At 45.4% G+C, this 23,214-nt stretch overlaps 1 protein-coding gene across 4 annotated transcripts in view; it reads right to left on the reverse strand.

The window, feature by feature from the left end:
- si:dkey-288a3.2 (protein phosphatase 1 regulatory subunit 37) overlaps positions 1 to 23,214 on the reverse strand; it is a 71,047-nt gene that overhangs the window by 10,867 nt on the left and 36,966 nt on the right. For all 4 annotated transcript variants that reach the window (XM_034675463.1, XM_034675462.1, XM_034675464.1 and 1 more), the window contains 2 exons: positions 17,941 to 18,082; positions 17,500 to 17,666 (listed from right to left, as the gene is read on the reverse strand). In XM_034675463.1, coding sequence (XP_034531354.1) covers positions 17,500 to 17,666; positions 17,941 to 18,082 — 309 coding nt within the window. The remainder of the gene's footprint in view (positions 1 to 17,499; positions 17,667 to 17,940; positions 18,083 to 23,214) is intronic.

Genomic DNA, 23,214 nt, shown 5'->3' on the forward strand with positions numbered 1-23,214 from the left:
AATTATGACTTCATCATATCAGGATTAAATTAGAGCATAATAAAATATTTTCTGTCTTTGAATTTAAAGACGAGGAGTAATAATATTCACTCTAAAGGTTTATTTATTCTTTATGAATCTGAGTCTGCTGAGATTAAATCCAGAGTAAAATTATTACTCCTGTTTTTGTTGTTCATGTGAGAAACTGAAGAAATGAAGTAAACTGAATTAAAGCTTCACGTTGGCTTCTCTGACCACTGACCTCTCCATAGGAGGAGGGGAGGAAGGTTAGTGTTGATTCATTTCATTCTTTATTAAATGTTTTTGTGTTATCCTCACAAAGTCCAGCTTTTTGAAGAGTGAGAATCTCTCTCTCTCTCTCTCTCTCTCTCTCTCCGTCTCTCTCTAAACCAGTTGAGCCCTCAAAATAAGAGAATAAAATCAGCTGAACGTGCTGCACATGTGCAGAACGATTTGTCTTCAGGACAAATTAATAACAAATATCAAATCTATTATAATAATTAGAGATTATAATCTCTGCTTAATCCTGGCTGTAAACTCATCTGCAGCTCACACACTCAGACGTTTCACTGAGCATATTTAATACATTATTATTTCCTGTTATATATTTATATGTTATATATATACAATGTTATATTTACAGTAAGTTAAATATAAGCGACTCCCCGGTGAGAGTGATTTTTTTCTTGCGTCTCTTTTAAAGCTCTCTCCTCGTTTATCCTGCTCTCTCTCTCTTCTTGTTATTTCTTCTTTATCACACACACTCCCTCTGTGAGTACAAATGTACCTTTGAATTGTGATAATAAAGTTCACCCTGCTTCTGATTTTTTAAGTTCATCACTGTGCAGCAAGGATCAGTCACCTGCTGACTTCAATAAAAAAACAGCTCCCTGACACGTGCTGGTGTCAGGGAGCAGGACCCTTTGGAGCAGCTTTGGACCCGTCCCCGTCCGGAGGTTCTGACTCTCCTCAGAGGACTCTTCAGGATTCTTCAGGACTCTTCAGGACGCTTCAGGACGCCTCTCGTGAATCAGGATTCAGACTTTGAGGTGAAATAACGCTGAGCAAATGTTAATGCTCTGAATCACACACAGCTTCTCTTCCTTTATAAATGGCTGTAATTATCTGTGTTTTCTACATCTACACACACACACACACACACACACACACACACACACACACACACACACACACGCACAAACAATGCTCCTCTATTGTTCCTCTTCTCTCTGCAGCCCTCCGTCACTCCGACTGAAGATGTCACTGTTGTACACCAAATATCTGCTGCCTCTGTGTGTGTGTGTGTGTGTGTGTGTGTGTGTGTGTGTGTGTGTGTGTGTGTGTGTCAAAGAGGAGAGAATATGTTTTCATGTTCATCAGTTAGAAACAAAGCTTTGTCGTATTTCAGCGTTTGACTCTGAAGTTTTGACAAAGGAGGTAAAAACAGAAATGTTTAAATGAATCCACCTCAGCTTTTTTATAAATACAGATACATAATGAAACGTTAAGTTAAATTAAATTAATCCTAATGTCTAAATGTTTAAAATAATTATTTCAAAGTGTTTTAAAATAATGACTTTAATTTGTAGTTAAAATAAAGATTGTGTCAAAGTTTAATTTAAGGTATTTAAACTTAATTCAGTCCGAACCTCCTGAACGTGTTGAGATTCCTCTCTCAGCGTCACGCAGAGTAAAGAATATAAAGACATGAATTATATCCATAATAATGTTTTAATAATGTACACGAGGAGACGCCTGCTGTCAGAGAGCAGAGAGCTTCAGCTTTAACATACACACACGTCGTTGTTCCTCTCGCCGCGCTCCGTCTCTACATGTGTGTGTTTTTTCCATAATTACAGCATCAACATATTTAGGGAGTTATGATTTGATAATTATATCGAGGCTCGCTGCGAGAGCGTCAGTTAACAAAATGTCAAAACAGAAGAAGAATAAAAACAGAGGCTCCGAAAAGAGAGGAAGGAAAACGTAAACACAGTTACATCCTTTACCTCTTTTTCTATATCTCTCCATCTCCGTCCTTTCATTTTACATCTCCTCCTGAGCTTCATCAGTCCTCTCATTGTCTCTCTGCTTCCTTAAACTGTTTCTGTGTTGGAGTTTAGTTTGATGGTTTTATAAACTGAGTTTCTGAGTGAACCAGGTGAAGACCTGCTCACGGGTCAGAGTCACAGAGGATCCGGCTGACGGAGGATCAGGGATCAGAGATCACAGATCAGAGCTTTAAGGATAAAAGAGTTTCCATCTTTAAGTTTCTGATTTCATATTTTTATTCTGCAGATTCACAAACAGGAGCCGGGTCAGATCTCCATCCCAACAGAGGCGAGAGGTTTTCAGAGCTCACAGATCGAATCTGTAATAATCTTTTTTTTTATTCTGATGATTTAAATAAAAATGTAAATATTAAAGATGCTGTAATTCAGCTGATTTCACCTCCTGAACAGAGACTCTAATCTGAATCTTAAAGAGACTCAGACTGAAAAAAACTTCAGGTTATAAAAATGTTGGATTTTTTTGAGTCCCTGAATTTTATTGATGAACTGATAATTAGTGATTAATCAGAAGAGATAAACCCACCAGGCTCCTTTTACTTCAGCTGATTTTACACAGTAACTGATTTAAACATGAACTGATGCTCACAGTGAAGCTGGGAGTGTCGGGTTACACGTCTTTCTAAATCCAACAAACCTGACACTGACATGAAGAATCTCAACAGATTCACACAAATACAAATATTTAATCTGAGTTTAGAGACGACCGACTAAAGTGGATCCACTCAGACCTGAACACAGAAGACACAAAATCCCTGAAGTGAACTGTGTGTGTGTTTCTGCAGATTACATTTCCTGATCAACAGGGTGAACTGAAAACCTGCGATTATACCTCACAGCTTTTATTTGAAGCAACATTTTAAAAGTCTGCAGCCACAAACCTGCTCCTGGTTTATTGTGTTTCAGAGGCAAACATGAGCCAGGTCCTTAAAAGAAGTTCCTGGGCTTTTAAAGGACCCGGTACTTTGGACAGAAACATAAACAGACCTGCAGAGAGACCCCGATCAGATCAGACGTATTTTTGGAGACCTGATGTGTTTCTCTGTTGGGTCAGGACTCCAGCTCATAAAACTTATAAAATATAAGAGTAAAAAAGAAATATTCTTCTTCTATTGTTTTATTTTAGCACAGCATCCACAACCAATAATCAATAATTGATCTTCATTTATACTATTTCACATCTTCACACTGTCATACGTCTCTCTCTAACACTCCTCTGCTGCTTCAGTCTGATACTTCCTGACCTCACACTGCTCCCCTAACACACACACACACACACACACACGCTGCCCTGTATCTATCTGTGTGTGTGTGTCTTTTAATCCCTCTCTTTAGCAGCGGTGTGTGAAAGCTAACACTCCTCGGTGTGATTACGGGGGGCCGGGGGGCGGCTGATTATCTGCAGAGACCACCGTAGAGACCCCCGGCCATGCTCGGCTCCGCTTTAATTCTCACTAATTGATCTTCACACTTTCCAAACTTTCTTTCTCTCTCCTGAATCGACTCAGGTGAGACTCTGAGAGCGTGTTTCTGTCTGCGGGAGATTACACCGACGCTGTTTTCCTGTTGTTGATGTTTCTCTCTCTCTCTGAATCTCACTCCTGGAGAGAGGAGGCAGAATTCAGTTTGAATGTACAGAATGAAGGAGCGGCCTGATGCCTGATACACGGGTGTAACATGGGCTCTATGAGGATGGTCCTCTGTGCTGATACACACACACGTCTTCACTGCAGCAGGACGAAAGGACGTGTGTGTGTGTGTGTGTGTTGATGATGATGATGAAGATGAGGGTTCATGGATGACTGTTTGACATGCAGCAGAGGACAGCTGCTCTCTGGGGGGGTCATAAACCTGTGATCATGGACACCTCGTTGGGTATTACCTCACTTATTAAAGCCTCACCTGCTGCAGGTAGATACACATGACCATAACATTATGACTCCATGCATTAAGCACTCAAAACACAAGCTTTAACAGGCTTTTAAAGACTTCAGAGAGGCTGACTAACACCTGAAACACAAAGTTTTACAACGCAACAGAAACATCGCCGCTGCTGCAGGACCAAGAGCCGGTCTGAGACAGCACGACTTATTTAACACGGCTGAAGGAGGGATCCATCATTTGTGATGCGTTCAGGAAGTCAGGAAATCTAAACGCTGATTGTCTTTAGTGACACAGCATCAAGCAGATTTGTGTCTCAGTTTAAATGTTTGATGTAGAACAGATGTTAGCTGCTCTTCAGAAAGAAATCCTCAGATTAACAACCATGGGAGCCGTCATCACTCTGGACTGTGTTCTTCCTGCTTTTGCTCTTCATACAGGCTGTTTTTCCTGCTGACACCTGATTGGTCGATGCTACTCAAGCTACAATCCTCTCCTTTGCTTCCACCTTTAGAACATGATGTCCTCTCTGTCTCTCTCTGTCTCTCTCTGTCTTAACCTCGGTCCATCACGGCTCTCAGCTTCATCTTGTGATCTGAGATCTGTACACACACTCACATTTGATCTGCTCTGTTTCCTTTCTCACTCTGTAACTCAGAGCTTCCTCCAAACACAGATTCTTTAACTGCAGAGCTGTGCATCGAGCGTCCTCAGGAGGATGCAGCAGAGTTTGTTTCTGCATGTGTCAGTGACTGTTTGGAGATAAGTTGATCCTGCAGGACACTGAGGACGTGACCCGATGATCCCTGACGGGGTGATTCGGGGGACAGCTTCAGTGAAGCCTAAACTCCAGACCCTGACTTTGGCTCTCGTCCTGTCAGACTTTAATAAGACGCCGAGCGACATGGAGCGTCGCAGCGAATGCCAGGACAGCGACGTCTGGTGCCAGCATCGCCCGGAACCACAGCAGAGGGTCCTCTGACCCCTCCGACAGAGTGAAGAGGGAACTGGCATCTGCTTTAATAAGGCTGCCCACTCCTCCTCATCCTCCGCGTCGCCCCCTCGCTCCCCGAGCTGTGGAACGGGCTCGGGCACTCGGGGAGAGGTGGCAGAGGTAACAGCTGGCTGCAGCCGTGGCGGCATGGCCAAGGCATGACCACGGCTTTATTAGCCGAGTCCAGGACACCAGCTGATCCTCTCCCAGGGTCCCTGTCACACTGATGTCTTCATCACTAAGCTGAGCAGACAGGCCGGGCCTGCCAGCCAGCCGAGGTGACAACAAATCCAATTACCTCCCCTCCATGGTGCCCGGACCAGAGAGGAGGGCGGTGGGACAGAGAAGGAGGCTGCAAGGATGGAGGAAGAGGGACACGCAGGACGAGAGGACAGGGACCACAAGGCCTTGCAGTACGGCCTTCAAACGACACACAAGCTCAATGTTTCTGCTGTTAGATCCAACGCAGGGATGAAGCTCTGACTCTCTGCATCACAGACGTACAGATCAATCAATCTTTATTCATGAAGCACCAAATCACAACATGTTCTCCTCCAACTCTTCCCAAACAGAGCAGGTGTAGACCATACTCTATGTTCCATTATCAACAAAGACCCAACATCAAGACAGGATCAGATCCAGTCCCTTCTTACAGACAGGACTCAGTCTGATCTCATCTTAATCCACCATGAGCAGAGCACTTTGCAGCATTTAGCAAGTTACAGTGGCAAGGACAAACTTCCTTTAACAGGCAGAGTCCTCCAGCAGGACCAGACTTTCATACATGACGGGCTCAGTTTACGGGCCTTTAGTTCTGTTTTTATTAAAGTTGTATTTATTTATTTTCTGTGTTTCTCAGAATCTTAAAAAGTTTTGCATTTGGTTTTAAAAAAGCTGAAAAAAGCAAAAGATAGATTCTGTTTGTCCCTCCTGGGCTCCTGTAGAGAGATGCCAACATGGTGATTAGATATGTTTCCTTCTTTGGACTGAACACACTCTGATCCATGGCTCACATACGAGTCATGTAAAGTCCATGTTCCTCTCTGGTTCTCTTGAGACGTCTCAGTCTGAGGTCATTTCACTCTTCTTCTTTGACTCTGCAGAACGCAGCACTTCAGTCAGCTTCACACTGAGCTGCTTTAAGGAGACGTTCTCTGTCTTAGTCCTCTAACAGCGTCTCACAGCAGACTCTATAAGATGACAGAGAGCTTCTCAGCAGACAACACATGCTCTCATTCTGAGTCTGATGAAGGATTCTCCTCTGCTGTAGCATCAGCTGTTTGAACACTCTGAAAGTCACCACGAGGACACTTTGAATAAAAGCGTCCCCTCCTTTAGGATCCATTAGGTGAGGATCGCTGACCCTCAGCTCTGACTGCCAGGTCTGACTGCGGCCTCGAGCGTGCACAAACTTCTCTGCCTCCATTTATCTGCTTCTTTTATTCCACATCCAGCAGGAGGCGAGTTTTTAAACCGCGTTCCGCTCCTGCTTTTAAACATTAACTCAATTAAATCTCCATAAACAAATTGGCTCCGCCTGATGGTCAGGGGGGAACACGGTAAGTGCTGATCATGGCAGGCCAGTATTGATCTGCAATCAGAAAAACTGTCCCCTGTGAGGATGAAGGTGAAGGAGAGGGGGGGCATGTCTGGCAGGGAAGAAGGAGGGAAGGAGGGAAGGAGGGAATAAAAGCAAAGGAAAAGAGGCAAAATGCCAAAGCATGTTTCCTTTTCCACCAGAGCGAGTGATAGTCTCCAGAGCATCGGCGCCGGAGTCTCGCCTTCAGTCGGTGACTTCGGTGCCCAGCCGGAGCCGCTCCTCCACCCGTCCTCCTCTGATATCCCTCCATACGGGGAGAAAGGGATGATCGATCCCGGAGAGCAGAGAGAGAGAGACGATACTCGAGGCTGCGAGTGTGTCGCAGAGTTTGAAGGGCTCTCACTTCAGAGTAGGTTGAAGTCTTGCCAAGAAATTTCATATTCAGAGTTAAATATTCAGCGCGCATGGTGGACAGGGGCAATTTCTGCAGTCAGCCCGCCATTCAGAAGTGAAAGGGAAGAGGCTGCTGGATGAAGGGAGCGAGGAAGGAAGACACGCATGGGGCTTCATGGTAGTCAGATGAGAGGCTGCCAGCCGCTGATGGGTGACTGTTTGAGCGTGGCGCCTCAGGACATGGCGGCTGAAAGGCGATGCGATCCGATACCCCCACTTATGCGGGGCTGATATACATATGCCCCCTTATGCAGAAGAGGCCCATATCAAGCGCAGAGCTCGCAGTGTTTTGGTCATTATGCTGAGTTGTTTGAGCGAGCGTCTTGCATGTCTGAATGGGAGATGTGGACTTACTGGGCTATGACCACTGAGAAAAGCCGCTCTGCATAAAACCACCTCGTGCTCCTCACAGAGTCGAACTGTCTGAGAGCGCGTGCAGAGAAAGTTTCTGAAAGTTTCAGACTCAGACTCTTGGACTGTGGTGACAAAGCACGAGGCCTCGCTTCGTGTGAGGGGAGTCTTTCCCTTTAATTCACAGTCAAGCACTGCAAAAATGAAAACTTAAAATAGTTGGCCTGAAAATGATTTTTTTGGTTAAGCCTCCTGTTATGTTGCAGGTCAAATTGACCCTTTTTAAAGTCTATTTTAGGCAGTATATGCCTTCCAAACCAACTACATGCAGCATAGAAATCTTGGCAGCATGTGACAGAATTGGAGTCGTGTTAATTTATCAACATCACTTCATGAAAAAACAAAAAAACAAAATGTAAAATAAAAAATAAATAAAAATCATGTAATGATTGCAATGTCATGTAAAACTGTTGTATTTATATTTAGGGCTTTCCAATGTACATTAAAAAAAGTTTTAACATTAATTTTAATGAAAACAAGTGAGTTATCCTCATGGAACCATGACCTGTGAGGATTAAAGAACACCAATTGACCAAATCTTGATTTAAATGGTTAGTAGCGGAGTTCAAAATTTGATTAAAAAAAAATGTTATTATTTGGATTTTTTGGGGTTCTGACACTTTTGGATAATTGGGTCAATTTGACCCAGGAACATTATTGCTGCAGAGAAACGAACATAACAGGAGGGTTAAGTAAATAAAAAATGTTCTATTTTGTTGCAAACTACATCAAAGTAGTGATCTCAACTACCTGTATTAAGTTTGTTGTGTAAAGTTGGTCTCATTTCATAAGTTAGGTTGGCAGAACTTGAAGTTATGGGTTTGAGGCTCGGCTAAATTATCTGAGTATGCATCAGGCAAAGAACGGGGTCTCCAACTCAGATCTACAGGGGTCTTCCACACTTTCAATTCCCCACATGTGGCGCCAGCTCTCCTGTCCTGTGTGGATGTTATCGCCCTAAAGGTGAGTGTTCTGTTTGAGTATTGAAACTCTAGCTTTACAGTTGGTCAGTTGATGCTGAGTTGATTACCGGTTAATGTAACTTTAATCTGTTTAGTTAGTTTAATAAGGCATGGTCATTACCAATAGTTAGCCGCCTTGAACATTAGCTAGCTACCTTGCAGGTGTGAAAACGGTGCTGTAACGTGCATCAACAAAGGGACATTTTCTGAACAAACACTAATAAGTTGGCACAACTTTCCCTTCTTAGTAGTGGTACAACGGATCATCGTTGATGATGTTTAAAGGAAGAAGATTAAAGCCTTAAATTGAACTTTAAGTTGTTTTCATATAATGTAAATGCCTGAATTGGACATTTTGAGTTGAATGTTGTTTTTATTTAATGGGCAAAAGTTTAAAAAAGTGTTTTACAAAATAAATGGAGGACAAAGTTATATTTGTCTGTCCTTTTTTTTGCTGATCTGAAAAATGATCCGATCTCTGAGTTTTTTGATCCGTTGCACCCCTACTTCTTAGTATGTAGAACTCAAAACTTTAAGTTGCACTACACATGAATGATAAGTCATCTCAACAGAAACTCATCAGTTGGCTCAAATGTAAGATTTCTAGTTAGCCTCAAAATTCAAATATCTACTGCAGACAGTTGCCTTGAAATTTTGAGTTTTCACAGGTTTTTCGTTTTAACCGAGAGAAGCGGCCTTACAGAGTCAGAGCTACTGATCTGTGCATGAACGTGCATGAAAGTGCATAAAGGTGCATGAACCTGCGATGTGTCTGTGTCTAAGGTTGTAAGGGCTCGGGGATGGAGGGAAGAGTTTCTTCAGACAGAGTTTAAAAAAACAGAGATGAGTCTTCAGACAGAGAGAGAAGAGAGTCATAAAGTCTGTGAGTAACATGCTGCAGCATCCTGACGCTGGAGACGACGAGGCCGTCTCATTGAAGCTCTGACCCGAGGAGCTAACACTACAACACTGCTAACACCTCATCCATCTCCTACAAACATTATTTACAAACCCACTCAGGCTAGCTTTTTCTCACCTGTCTTCATGCTATGCTAGACTAACATCTCCTGGCTTTAATCTCATGTTTATTTCAAAGATGATTGGAATCAATTTTCTGTCCTTCAAAATAAGAGCACAAAAGTTTATGAACCTCAATCACCTCCATCACCTCCATCATCTCCATCACCTCCATCACCTCTATCACCTCCATCACCTCCATCACCTCCATCCCCTCCATCACCTCCATCACCTCCATCACCTCCATCACCTCCATCACCTCCATCCCCGCTATCACCTTCATCCCCTCCATCCCCTCCACCACCTCCATCCCCTCCATCCCCTCCATCCCCTCCATCCCCTCCATCACCTCCATCTCCTACATCACCTCCATCACCTCCATCACCTCCATCCCATCCATCTCCTCTATCCCCTCCATCACCTCCATCCCCTCCATCACCTCCATCCCTCCATCACCTCCATCCCCTACATAAACCTCCATCCCCTCCATCCCCTCCATCCTCTATATCACCTCCACCCCCTACATCACCTACATAACCTCCATCCCCTCCATCCTCTATATCACCTCCTCTCACAGACAGGAAACAAACCCCGGCTCTGCTCCTCTGGCAGGTCACACCTCTGGGTTTGTTAGAGTGATTAAAAATGACACACAGACATGTCGAGTGTTCTTCATCACGGAGCTCCTCCTCCTCTTCCTCCCCCTCCTCCCCCTCCTCCCCCTCCTCCCCCCTCTGTATCAGAACCAGCCGGTCCACAGGGGGGAACCAGGGCTGGAAGTGACTCCGCTCCCCTCCGGCCCCCATGCAGACCTTCCCCTGACTACACGTCCAAGTGATCACACTACACCCCCAACCCCTCACACACTCTCACACACTCACTCACACACACACACACACACACACACACACACACACACACACACACACACACACACACACACACACGCTCAGAGGGGCTAATTAAGGCTTTAATATGCAAATGAGAGTCGCAGTAAATTACACAGCTGGCAAATATGCCTGTTTTTGCCTGAAAATACATCAGGAGTGCAGCGAGGAGTGTGTTGCTGCTGTTGTTGTTGTGTTTGCAGAGAGACAGGGGATTGCCCCCCCCACACACACACCCTCCTCCTCCTCCAACATCTCCCCCTCAGCACCCCGAGCCCCTCTCATCTGACTCATCCAGCTCCGTCCTCTCCGAGTATCAGGAGAAGTCGACTCTCTAACGCAGCGTTTAAGAGACAGAGTTTAGTGATCCAGCTGGACCGGAGCAGATTTCATTTGATGACTGACTCTCTGAGAACAGTCGGACATTACTCTTTATGTTCCTGTTAAATTCATCTGTCTGAATGTGTTCTTCTTTAGGGGGGGGGTAGTCTGCTCCTCTCAGGGTCACTTCATGATCTAACAGAACGTTAAACTGAAACTCTTTATATGAACTGACTTAAAGGGCTCTATGATCCTCTCCTGCACATCATCTGTATTTGTGAAGGGTTAAAGAATAACGGAGGTCAAAATGTTCCTCCTGCTTCCTGCTTTGCAACGATAAAAACTACTTTTTTATAAAAAAATGTCATTTAGAGCGGAGGCAGGCCTGGAGTCAACAAGTCAGAGGTTTTCAGAGGCTGATAAAGACAACATGGATGAGGAGAGGAGGAGGAGAATCCTTGATTCAGTGATTATCACGGGAAAACCTCGGTCACATGACTCCAGCAGTACGGCGGTCCTGCTCCGTTCTGCGTTCCTCAAGTGTTCACACATGTTATATATGTCATATATGTGTAGACTGAAGTATATTTAACTCAACAGAGTTTGAAAAAAAGAACCTAAATGTAAGAGTAAAAGTTACAGACCAAGCAGGAGCCTGGAGAGCTAAGAATGAAGCTGAAGAGCTACAAACTGCAGTTCCTCCAGAGGCCACTGGAGGCCGGGCCTTTAGCATCGACGATGAAACCAGTTCACCTTCAAACTGGTTTACCTCCACAGGTTCTGATAAACCTTAAATAATAATAATAATAATGCATTTTATTTATAGGCGCCTTTCTTGGCACTCAAGGTCACCTTACAACATTAAAAACAAACAGAGTTTAAATAGCAAACAGTAAATAAAACACAATTTAAAAAGTTTTAAGTGAATGGACAGAGGAGTTTCGGTCAGATAGAATAAGCCAGTTTAAACAGATGGGTTTTGAGTTTGGATTTAAAATGTGGGAGTGAGTCAGTGTTGCGGAGGTCAGGTGGGAGAGAGAAATAATGTCTGATGTGTTCACAGCGACATGAACATGTTTACAGGCTGTAACAACAGCAGTTCGGTCTCTGCAGAGGACTCGTATCACAGAGTGTCTCTGATCACGTTTGGGGGCGGCAGTAGCTCAGTCCATAGGGACTTGGCTTGGGAACCGAAGGGTCGCCGGTTCAAGTCGTGGACGAAGTTTGGCAAGTGGACTGGTGGCTGGAGAGGTGCTGGGCACTGCCGAGGTGCCCTTGAGCAAGGCACCGAACCCCCAACTGCTCGGTGTGCACTGGTTGACGGCAGTATCCTCACTCTGACATCCTCACTCCCTAAGCATGTTCACTGCATGTGTGTGCATTTGTATGTATATACCAAAAAAAAAAAACTGTATGTGTAGCATGTCCAAAAATAGCATGAGTGAAAAAAATTGAATTTCCCCCCTGGGGATTAATAAAGCACCTTTCTTCTTTCTTTCTCTCTGTATTATCAGCTCATGTCTTTATTCTAAATGAGCTGTTGGACATGTAAACGTCCTCCTGTCTCTCAGTCTGTCATTAAAGCTGCTCGTGGAGTCGTCGTATGAACACTGGTTTCTGGGTGCAGTGCGGTCTCCCTCCGCCCCCCCCCTGTGTGAGCTGAACTCACACTCTGGTTCCAGTAGGTGACTGGCTGATCTGGTATCAGACTGAACCCCCCCGCCCACTATGATCCTCCTCCGCTGCCCTGTGAGGCATGCTGGGAGGTTTGTTCTGCCTGGTTGCCGGTGTCTGCCTCCGTCCTCGGGTCCCCGGAGCAGCCGTGTCATCATGATGCCTCTGAAACCTGAGCGCCGGCTACATGCATGGTCAGGCCGCCATGTCCCCCGGCCACCTTGCGGAGACTGACCGTGACAGGAGGGAGCCCAAAAAAACACGCCGGGAGACCTCTCTGTTTCACGCCACTCACTAAAATCAGAAGCCTTAACATGCTGCTCTTTGTGCAGAACATTCCCCTCAGAGAGATTCACGCTGATGAGACGAAAACACTCGTCTCAGGTGTCACTCCTGAACCTCTGAACACGACTCCAAAGGAACCGAGCTGAGGTGAGATCAGTCCGGGCCGCTGAGGATGACAGAGAAACCTCGATCTGTTCACACCAGAGTCCAGAGTTGTGTATCAGACATGTTTCATACTGACTGAATGTTTCTTTAGCAGCGTGTTGAGGTTTAGTCATTCTATTCTGGTGCCAAGCTGAAGTTCTGTAAACTGCAGTCCCCCTAGTGTCCACTAGAGTGTGTCTCCTGCCGTGAGTCAGCCCCCATAGAGCCCCATGTTAATACCAGCTCCTCTGTGGGAGGTTATTTTTAGGTTATCTGACTTTGCAGCGTTGAAGGGACCGAGATGTTTAATGCAGGTCTGATCTGCAGGCCGGTCTCGTCTTCAGGACGGTCCCTGGTTCAGAATCTGCTCCTGAGGTTTATCAGTAGATTTTATTCTGACAGCTGAGTCCTGAATCTCTCCACGCTACATCTGCAGACTGAGACACTGAGAGGGGTAAGATCTCACTGTTTGTGTGTTTACTGTTAATCATGGTTCTTAAAAGCATCGATGTGAGATCAGACTGGACACTGAGACTGGGCAGACCTGCTGCAACACACTGCATCAGGGTCTACAGGGGTACCTGATGAAGAGGTGAGGGTCCACGCAGGCTCTGTTCAGCCTGCAGGAAGCTCTGAAACACTCTGTTAGACCGGCCTCTTCTCTGAGAGCATCCACTACTGCTGCTTAATCCTGTCCACACACACACACACACACACACACACACAAACTCACACACTGTAATTATCACTCAGTGGAGGACGGTCTGTATCAGCTCCACCTTGCTGACATGCGACATTGAGTTGAGGACGCGGAGCGGCGTTATCTCTGCGTGAAGCGAGATAACGAACCCAAAGACAAATGTGTGAGCATCAAACAGGTAAACAGGCCGTGAGTCTTCCTCGTCCGAGCCGCAGCGGAGAGAGCGTGCCGGGCGGAGGAAGTTTGGATCACGGTGGAGCTGACGGAGTCCCTGATCAGGATGAATAAACAGCTCCACCTTCAAGATGCTGCCCCCCGGAAGAGGCAGCTTCCCTCCCGCCCGGCCGGGTGCATGAATATTTCAGGAGGGTAAATAATTAATAATTAACAGCAGACAGGCCAGTGATCAAATGCAGCAGCAGTGTGGCAACAGACATGAAAAATCAGCCTCTTGTAAACAAAGACGAGAGAGCCACGTTTCCTCCCCTCTTGCCACCTTCTCTTCTCGCCTTTTAAATATGCGCATCTTCAATCGCCCCCCCGCACGCTCCTCAAACCACACACACGTATGAACACACACAAAGTGCTGCCGTAACCCCCCCCTCTGTCGCTCACACACGTTCAAACCGTCACTTATTTTCCTTCACAAGAATGAAATTTTCACTATTCCTGAGCGGCCGGGATGTGACTGAGCGAGAACACTTGATCTGGCCGCCCGCTGTTTTCTGATGGAAAGATTTGCTTTTTAATACAATCGTCACTCCTCCCACCTGGATGTGCCACGCCAAGACAAATCCCAGCTGTGTGACTCCAAAACCTGACAGAGCTTAAAAATTCCCTTATTACCATTCCCTTAAAATACCAGCCGCACTAACTCCCACCAATGGCGGGAATGCTAATCACGTCTCTGGGCGGCTTAGAGGAGCATGAAAACAGAGCCGCCAATATGGAGGCTTTGGTGCATGTGCGAGGAGCGAGGAAGACGAGGAGGAAGAAGGAGAAGTCCCAGCTATAATGACACACATTCACAGAAGCTCTTAAAAGCTGCCTCTCTGAAATCTGGCACATCTCGCCGGCTGACTTTAGCCAGAGGAGACATTTCATAAAAATCAGACTTAATCGTGTAAACAACGCGCAGACAAACAGAAAACCACTGCAAACAAAAATAAAACAACTCTGGAAGCTGTGCACGGATCGCCTTCAGAGTTAATTTTAAAGTAAGCATCCCGCTCCTCAGAGATTTTAATTAATGCTTTAATATGCAAATAAGTTAGCAGAGATAAAATCATGACAAACAGATGGCAAGTGTGGGTAATTATTTTGTGAATCCAGCAGGGGCATGTATTAAAGTTATGGCATCGTTTTCCTCGGGCCTCTGCAGCCACGATGGGAGGAAAAAAAACAAGAAGCACTGATGAAATGAGACACAAATGACTTCCCCGTGTCTCTAAGTGACAAATCTGTGACCACAGTGAGTCTGAATGTTTCACAACACACATGATGTGAAGAAGGAGTAATCCTCGAGTCACCAATTCAGCCCAGATTAGAGGCAGAATCATAATGAGAGCAGAGATGGTGGAGCACAGGCCTGCAGAGAGGATTCCTCTGCAACACGACGACACAGTGTCTCTATCAGACATCAGCTCGCACCCACACACACACACACACACACACACACACACAGACACACAGAGGAACACCTTAACAAGGACAAACAAGCTAACGCAGTTACAACAGGTTAGAATGCTCATCCTGAGGATTCTCTCTCTCGGTCTTTTATCAACATTAACGTCTCTGAATCTAATCTCAGAGATTATAATTCAGAGTCTATGTTCAGCACACAGGCTGAGGTTTTAATCGTCCTGTGGTCAGAGTCATCATTAAATGAATCATCTTTGTACTAAATCGCCCGTCACGTCGCCCGCTGTGATTCAGATCAATAAAGACCACGATTAGGAACTGCTGGTCTTCTTAAATTCTGCAATTACTCCAGTTAGTCTGCAGACACTCGAAAATCTATACCTCTTCATCCTGCAGAGTCTGAACGTCAAGAAGGAAGAACGTTTGTATGTTTGCATTTACTTTAGTCCTGATTAGACTTTAACCTGCACGTTTCATCTGTTCTTATATTCTATGATTTAAAAGAATTCAAACTGTCTCTGTGTTTAATGACGTCTCAGGATTTTCACCTGCACATATATGAAACATGATCATGTCTCAGTTTTTTGAAGCTGATATTGAAATCATAATAATATTGATTAGGGATGCACTGAAAAATTTGGCCACTGAAATTTTTCTTTTTCTTAATTTATTCTATTTTGAAGTTGTTTTTATGTGCAGGACTTTGTGTTACAATGTCATTATATGAAAAGCGCTTTAAAATAAAGTCTGATTGATTGATTGATTGATTCACTTCACACCAGTGGGTCTTAATAGAGAACATTCCCTTTCTTCTTGCCCTTTGAGCAGCTAACTAAAGAGATCAGCTCCTCTGATGCATCTGTAGCAGACCTTTTTCCTTTAATTGCAGCACTAAAGCGTCTTCTAAGCAACGAGGTTGATACAGACCATGGAGTGAAAACAATGAAAAGTACACTCTTAGAGTCTGTCAGCACACGTTTCACTGAGATCTATTCGGATCCTCTGCACTTCATCGTGACTGTACTTGATCCACGTTATAAAGATCATTACTTGGATGTGGGAATAAAGCAGCGCGCATGAGAAATGATCCAGGCCGCGATGGATGTGGAGAACCTCTTTGGAGATGGAGAAGCGCACAGCACAGAAGAAGGAGAACAGAGCGGCCTAGGGGCAGGGGCGTGTCCAGAGCTTTTTGACCGGGGTGGCCCAACTGAGGCTCTCACATAGGCAGGGGTGGCCAGTGAATTTACAAATAAATAACATTAACCCTTTCTGTCTTCACAACATACTTTCATTAAAGTATTAAACAGTTGTTATATTCCCTTTGACTTAAAAAAAAAACAAACATAGCAAAGTGGCATAAATCTTCTAAGCTTAATTCTTTAAGGACTTACAAAAGATGTTTTTTACAGTCACAGTGGAGGATAAAGAGCCTAGAAAATGCCTGTGCAACACAAACAGAAAATGCATTGCTTAATCTCAAATCCAAGGAGAGAAATGTTAAAACTGTCCCCGGTCTCCCCGCTAATAATTGGCATAATAATTTATTTCGGTGTTTCGGTTTTCGGTTTTTGGCCTTGGTTTCCTCATTTCCTGTTTTTTTCGGTTTCAGCCAAGAATTTTCATTTCGGTGCATCCCTAATATTGATCCCTAACGGCTGAGGTCTCACAGCGCTGAGGAAAGAGAAACCAAACTGAGCTGTGTGATGGGAAAAATACAGACATGATAGTATGTTGTTCTTGTGTTGATTAGAAGCTAGAAACATTCACACATACCAGACCTTCTGTGATTTGCATACTGTTATCTGTTCCCACGGCTGAGGAGCAGACCAGAAGGTGAGAAGTCAGGAAGGTGACCAGGAAGCAAGAGGTCATAAAAAGCTCTCTTGTTTGTCTTACAGTTCTTTGAATATGTTTAATGATGTGTTTAATCTCATTCTTTGAAGAGAATAAGTAACGTGTTGTATCTGGGTCAGTTGAGCAGACCTTGTCTCGGTTGTAAGATCACTCTGCCAGCTGACCGCTTTGCAAAGCTCACTGAAGGCCGGAGTAAAGCTCACAAAGACAAACCGTTGTTGTTTGAGTCTATCCTTTCCAGATTTCCACCACAGCTGCAGCATCAAATCCAAACGTTGATATTAAAACCATAATATCATAATCCTGTTTTCATTATTTAAAGTATTAATTCAATAATTCATTTCATAGTTTTAGTCTGACTGGATACCAGTTATAGTACGATATGAAACCTGCCATGTGATTGGACCCCGGTGAGATAATAACAGTGACATTATGATGCAGTGATGACTTCCAGGTCAGACGGCTTATATCATGATATCTGAAGAACATGAAACGCCCCCTGACAGGTGTAACAGTGACGCAGAGTTTTAGAGCTGGATGTAAAATCAGAGATGCAATAAATGAGTCCCAAGAGTCAGGACCATGAAGTGGTGCGTGTTCAGGTATGAAGGTTAAAGAAGAGAAACAAACACAGATATTCTGTCAGACTGCAGCTTCCCCTACCTGTTCCTGTGGGGCTCTGTGGTCCAGATCCAGACCCGTGAGAGAGCGGTTGATCCTCAGAGCGAGACACAACGCCATCAGACCTCCAACCTTCACCTCATTCTGACGGAGGTCCAGCTGCTGGATGTGACGACTCTCTGCCAGGAACTCAGCCAACGCCACCGCTCCTTCAGGAAACCAAAACACAACACAGAGAAATAATCAAACCTGACCTAACCCTGACCAAACAGGACCACATGTATGGGGACACAGCTTCATGTTGTTTAAAGCTTCATATAAAAGCAACAAACGCAGGTGATGACTTTAAATTCAGGAGACGATGAATCCTCTATTCTTAAATGTTTATGCAGATATGAAAATAAACTAAAGAAAGCTCTGAGGCTTCATGTCTCACACTAACAGTGGTGCTCCATGTGAGAGACCTGCTGCAGCTGTCTGTACCTTCACAGGTGATGCTGGTTTGCTGCAGGCCGAGCTGCAGCACTGACACGTTCTGCATCAGAGGCTCCCTGATCACCTGGATCCCCTCGTTCCCCACGAGGTTCTCACCCAGGTCCAGAACCTGCAGGACCTTCAACAGGGGCTGTAAAACAGGGAGTGGAACATCAGTGTGTGAAGAGCAGTGAGTGGAACATCAGTGTGTGAAGAGCAGTGAGTGGAACATCAGTGTGTGAAGAAGAGTGAGTGGAACATCAGTGTGTGGAGAGAACAGTGAGTGGAACATCAGTGTGTGGAGAGAACAGTGAGTGGAACATCAGTGTGTGAAGAGCAGTGAGTGGAACATAAGTGTCTGAAGAGAACAGTGAGTGGAATATAAGTGTCTGAAGAACAGGGAGTGGAACATCAGTGTGTGAAGAACAGTGAGTGGAACATCAATGTGTAATGAACAGTGAGTGGAACATCAGTGTGTGAAGAACAGTGAGTGGAACATCAGTGTGTGAAGAACAGTGAGTGGAACATCAGTGTGTGAAGAACAGTGAGTGGAACATCAATGTGTGAAGAACAATGAGTGGAACATCAGTGTGTGAAAACAGTGAGTGGAACATCAGTGTGTGAAGAACAGTGAGTGGAACATCAGTGTGTGGAGAGAACAGTGAGTGGAACATCAGTGTGTGAAGAACAGTGAGAGGAACATCAGTGTGTGGAGAAGAGGGAGTGGAACATCAGTGTGTGAAGAACAGTGAGTGGAACATTAGTGTGTGAAAAACAGTGAGTGGAACATCAGTGTGTGAAGAACAGTGAGTGGAACATCAGTGTGTGAAGAGAACAGTGAGTGGAATACAAGTGTCTGAAGAACAGGGAGTGGAACATCAGTGTGTGAAGAACAGTGAGTGGAACATCAATGTGTAATGAACAGTGAGTGGAACATCAGTGTGTGAAGAACAGTGAGTGGAACATCAGTGTGTGAAGAACAGTGAGTGGAACATCAGTGTGTGAAGAACAGTGAGAGGAACATCAGTGTGTGAAGAACAGTGTGTGGAACATCAGTGTGTGAAGAACAGGGAGTGTAACATCAGTGTGTGAAGGACAGTGTGTGGAACATCATTGTGTGAAGAACAGTGAGTGGAACATCAGTGTGCGAAGAACAGTGAGTGGAACATCAGTGTGTGAAGAGAACAGTGAGTGGAACATCAGTATGTGAAGAGAACAGTGAGTGGAACATCAGTGTGTGAAGAACAGTGAGTAGAATATCAGTGTGTGAAGAACAGTGAGTGGAACATCAGTGTGTGAAGAACAGTGAGTTTCTGAAGCAACACAAACTGCAGACTTTATGACTGTTTGAGAAAGTCCCCCAACTTTCCCCGAGACTCTGCGCCGCTTTGAGAGTGTGTGTGTGTGTGTGTGTGTGTGTGTGTGTGTGTGTGTGTGTGTGTGTGTGTGTGTGTGTGCGTGTGTGCACGTGTGTAAAAGGCTGAGAAGTTTTAATTATCATTATTATTATGCGGTGATTATTATTCTTTCTCAAACTGCTCCGTCTCGTGTTAAACGCTCAGAACTTCTGTTTTCACTCTCCAGAGCCACATTAGCATTGAAGGTTGATTAGCTGGCGCACAGAGCTGGGGGTGTCTGGGGCACCAGAGGCCCACGCTGCCCAACAGCTTGAAGAGGGAACGTGCCACCCACTCCTCCGTGCCCCCTCGCCTCGCCACCCTTGTTAAATTCCTCTGGTCACTGCTCTGAAGAGAGCGGGAGCGCGGGGGTGGAAAGGGAGCCAGGAAGGCGAGCGACAGACCCACAGAGCGTCTTCTTCTGAGTTAATTTGCACCGCCGTGACAACAAACACACTTGAGAGGACCCCCCCCACTTTCTCTTTTTCCTCCCTGAGTCGCGGCTCAGAGAGGCAACGCCGCATCCAACGCGTGGCGAGGAAGCTTCTCCGGTGAAGAGGGGAGGAGGAGAGGGAGGAAGAGCGGCTCCGATGGATATGCACCAGGGATAATGGCAGACAATTAAAGAGGCGACTGCGTGGTTGAGAGTGTGTGAGAGTCAAGCATGGTTGAAGCCTGTCAAACGTAAACCACGGGAGGGTTGGAGTGAGAAGTTTGAGGGGGGTAGGAGTGTGAAAGCACCAAAAACACAGTATGCTTTCACACATGACATGCTGGCTTCAAACAAAAAAACACCCGAACGCAGAAAAACAAGACGCAGGCTGCGTGACATGCTCACCGCGTTACACAAATCATCATTTTAAGTGTTATTTTAGACGGGAGCGGACTAAATGTAGACCAGGATCCACCAGGGCCCACAAAGACTTCCATTGTCTTCATCAACAAACCACGAGGAGAGAGGAAGAGCAGCAGCTCCTCTTCATCATCCTGTCTGACTCCACAGAGTCTCTGTGAACATTGTTCTCTTCAGACGGTATTAAATTAAACATGTTTAAAACATGGGCGTGGTCTCCGTGATGATGTCACACAGCGTTTTCTGAAGCCTGAAGATGGAGGCCGCCATGTTGGAAATGCTGACTCCAGATATTGTCCTGCTAGATACCGGTGTGATCACGTATTTAAAATCCTCTTACAGTCGTCATGAATAAAGGAAGGAGCTGTAGAAACAACAGATGGAGCAGCAGAAGACGCCACCATGGACTCCAATTTCACTGCTACACCGACGATACCCAGCTCTACATCTCCACAAAAACCATCACTCCTGCCGTCATCTCCACTCTCACAAACTGCCTCACTGACCTCAAACATTGGATGAGCAAAAATGTCCTAAAACTCAACTGCAATAAATCTGAAATCATTCTAATCGTCCCCAAATCCCTCCTCCCCTCCACCCAGAACTTCTCACTTTGCATCGACAACCACACAGTCACACCCTCCCCAGTAGTCCGTAACCTCGGCATCATCCTCGACCCCACCCTCTCCTTCAAACCTCACATCAGAAACATCACCAAAGTATCCTTTTTTCACCTCTGCAACATTGCACGGCTCAGATCCTCTCTCTCCTCCACCTTCATCCACGCCTTCATAACCTCCAGACCGGACTATTGCAACAGCATTCTATACGGCCTCCCCTCAAACGACCTCAAAAAACTTCAATATGTCCAAAATTCAGCTGCCCGATTACTCACCCACACCCGCTCCAGAGCCCACATCACACCCATCCTTCAGCACCTCCACTGGCTCCCCATTCAGCAGAGAATCCACTTCAAGATCCTCCTCATCACCTAAGCCCTCAATAACCTCGCCCCCTCTTACCTGACCGACCTCCTCAAACGCCACTCCCCATCTCGCCGCCTCAGATCATCAGATGCCAACCTCCTGCCCCCTATCACCAAGTCCAAGCACCCCACCTTGGGGGACAGAGCCTTTGCCATCGCCGCACCCACTCTCTGGAACTCTCTCCCTCCACACATCCGTAACTCTGACTCTCTCCTCTCTTTCAAAAACCACCTCAAGACCTACCTGTTCCAAAAAGCATACCACACATGACCTCTCCCCCCGCCTCACCTCTGTCCCTGTTTTGTTTTAATGTGTTTTATTTTCTTTCTTTAGTTTTCACCCTATGTAAAGCGACTATGAATTCTATGAATTATTATTATTATTAGAAGAGAATCTGGATCAAACAGAGTCCGGCGTTAGTGAAGCTGTGGTCTGGATCAGGAGGATTTGGGCTCTTAAACTTAGTCCTTCTTCATGCCGTGAGGGCAGCGAGGAAACAGAAAGGTTAATAACAGCTCTCCTCTCCGTCATATTCCACACAACCAGCCACGGGTCTAATTATCATCATTACGGCCCGCGAGGACGTCTACTTACCGCCGTGACTGGCAGCCGGCGTGAGCAGCCTCCTTAACACACATCTATTATTTAATCAAAGTGTTTCTTCTTTGGGCAGCACTGGAGGAGACGGGGGGAAGTGTGTGAGTGTGTGTGCCACGCAGGCCTTTAATTTCTCGCCCTCTGACTTCTCCAATCGCCGCTCACATGACAGGAAAGTGCAGTTTATGCTGCCAATCAGGAGGAAGGAATGCATGTTATTAAGAGCGCGCAGAGAGGAGGCGGGACGTCTTCAGAGGAGGACTTCTCTGTTTGAGGACCGAGCGCTCTGCAGGCCCCCAGATCCAAAGAGGGCAGGTACAGGCAGAGGGACTAGCTGCTCTCATCACGGTCAGATCCAGGATCAGTGTCTCTAACACAGGGGTTCCTAAACGTTTCAGACCGCGACCCCCAAAATATAGGTGCCATAGACTCTCATAGACCCCCACTGTCCCTCAAAGTGATTTAATGTGGCTTCATTTAGCTGGTCTGCAGAAAATGACCCTACCTATATGAGCATGTGTCTGTGTTTCCTGTGCTGTTATGAATTAACCTGCTGCTACTGATGCTTTTGATAATTCACTGTTCACTAACCCTAAACTTAGGAGTCATCTGGCAACAAGGAAAGGCAGAAAACTCATTACATTTTCTATTTGCAAGGTTTTATTTCTAGGTTAGCTACTGCTTTTGGCTATATTTTTTACTATAATGGGTGAAATGTATTATTTTTAGATAACTTAAAAAAAATAAAATCCTGGAAGACATCTGAAGACCCCCCGTTTGTGTCTGGCAACCCACACTTTGGGAACCCCTGCTCTAATAGACCTGTTAGCATTAAAGTTAGAGTATGATCCTCCTGAGCTGTGGAGCAAGGACACACACATACACACACACGGAGGACGTGTCTCTTCAGCTGTGCATGAACCCTGCTGTGACTCCACGTCTGTGGCATGAAGGCTGTGATGTGACCCTGATCTCTTTAAGGTGTTCTGAGAAGTTTTAAGCCAACAGCTGGTGTTAATGACAGAAGAGCCTGATGAGCTAATGCTGCTCAGCTAACCGCAAAATGATAAATAATGTCAGCAGCAGGGTGTGCATACGAGGGGAGGACTTGAATTCATATTATATTAAGAATTCTTAGAATTTAGAACACCTGATTGATGAGACTCCAAAACAAAGTCTTGAAAATCAGATCTGTATCTGATTCAGGACCACAAATGGAAGTGGTCTAAAACTTATTTGAAAAAATCAGATTTGGGCCAGATTTGAGTGTTCACACTGCCTCTAAAAAATCTGACCTGGTCACTTGACCCCCCCAAAAAATCTGATTTGGGCCACTTTTGCATGCAGTGTGAACATAGCTAAAGAAATGGTCTCCTGGTGCTGCAGTTAGTGCAGCCTCTGTGTAACTGTTTACAGTGAAACTGAGACCTACTGGGAAACAGACGAGTTG

This window comes from Notolabrus celidotus, chromosome 22, assembly GCF_009762535.1.
Source record: "Notolabrus celidotus isolate fNotCel1 chromosome 22, fNotCel1.pri, whole genome shotgun sequence".
NCBI lineage: Eukaryota > Metazoa > Chordata > Actinopteri > Labriformes > Labridae > Notolabrus > Notolabrus celidotus.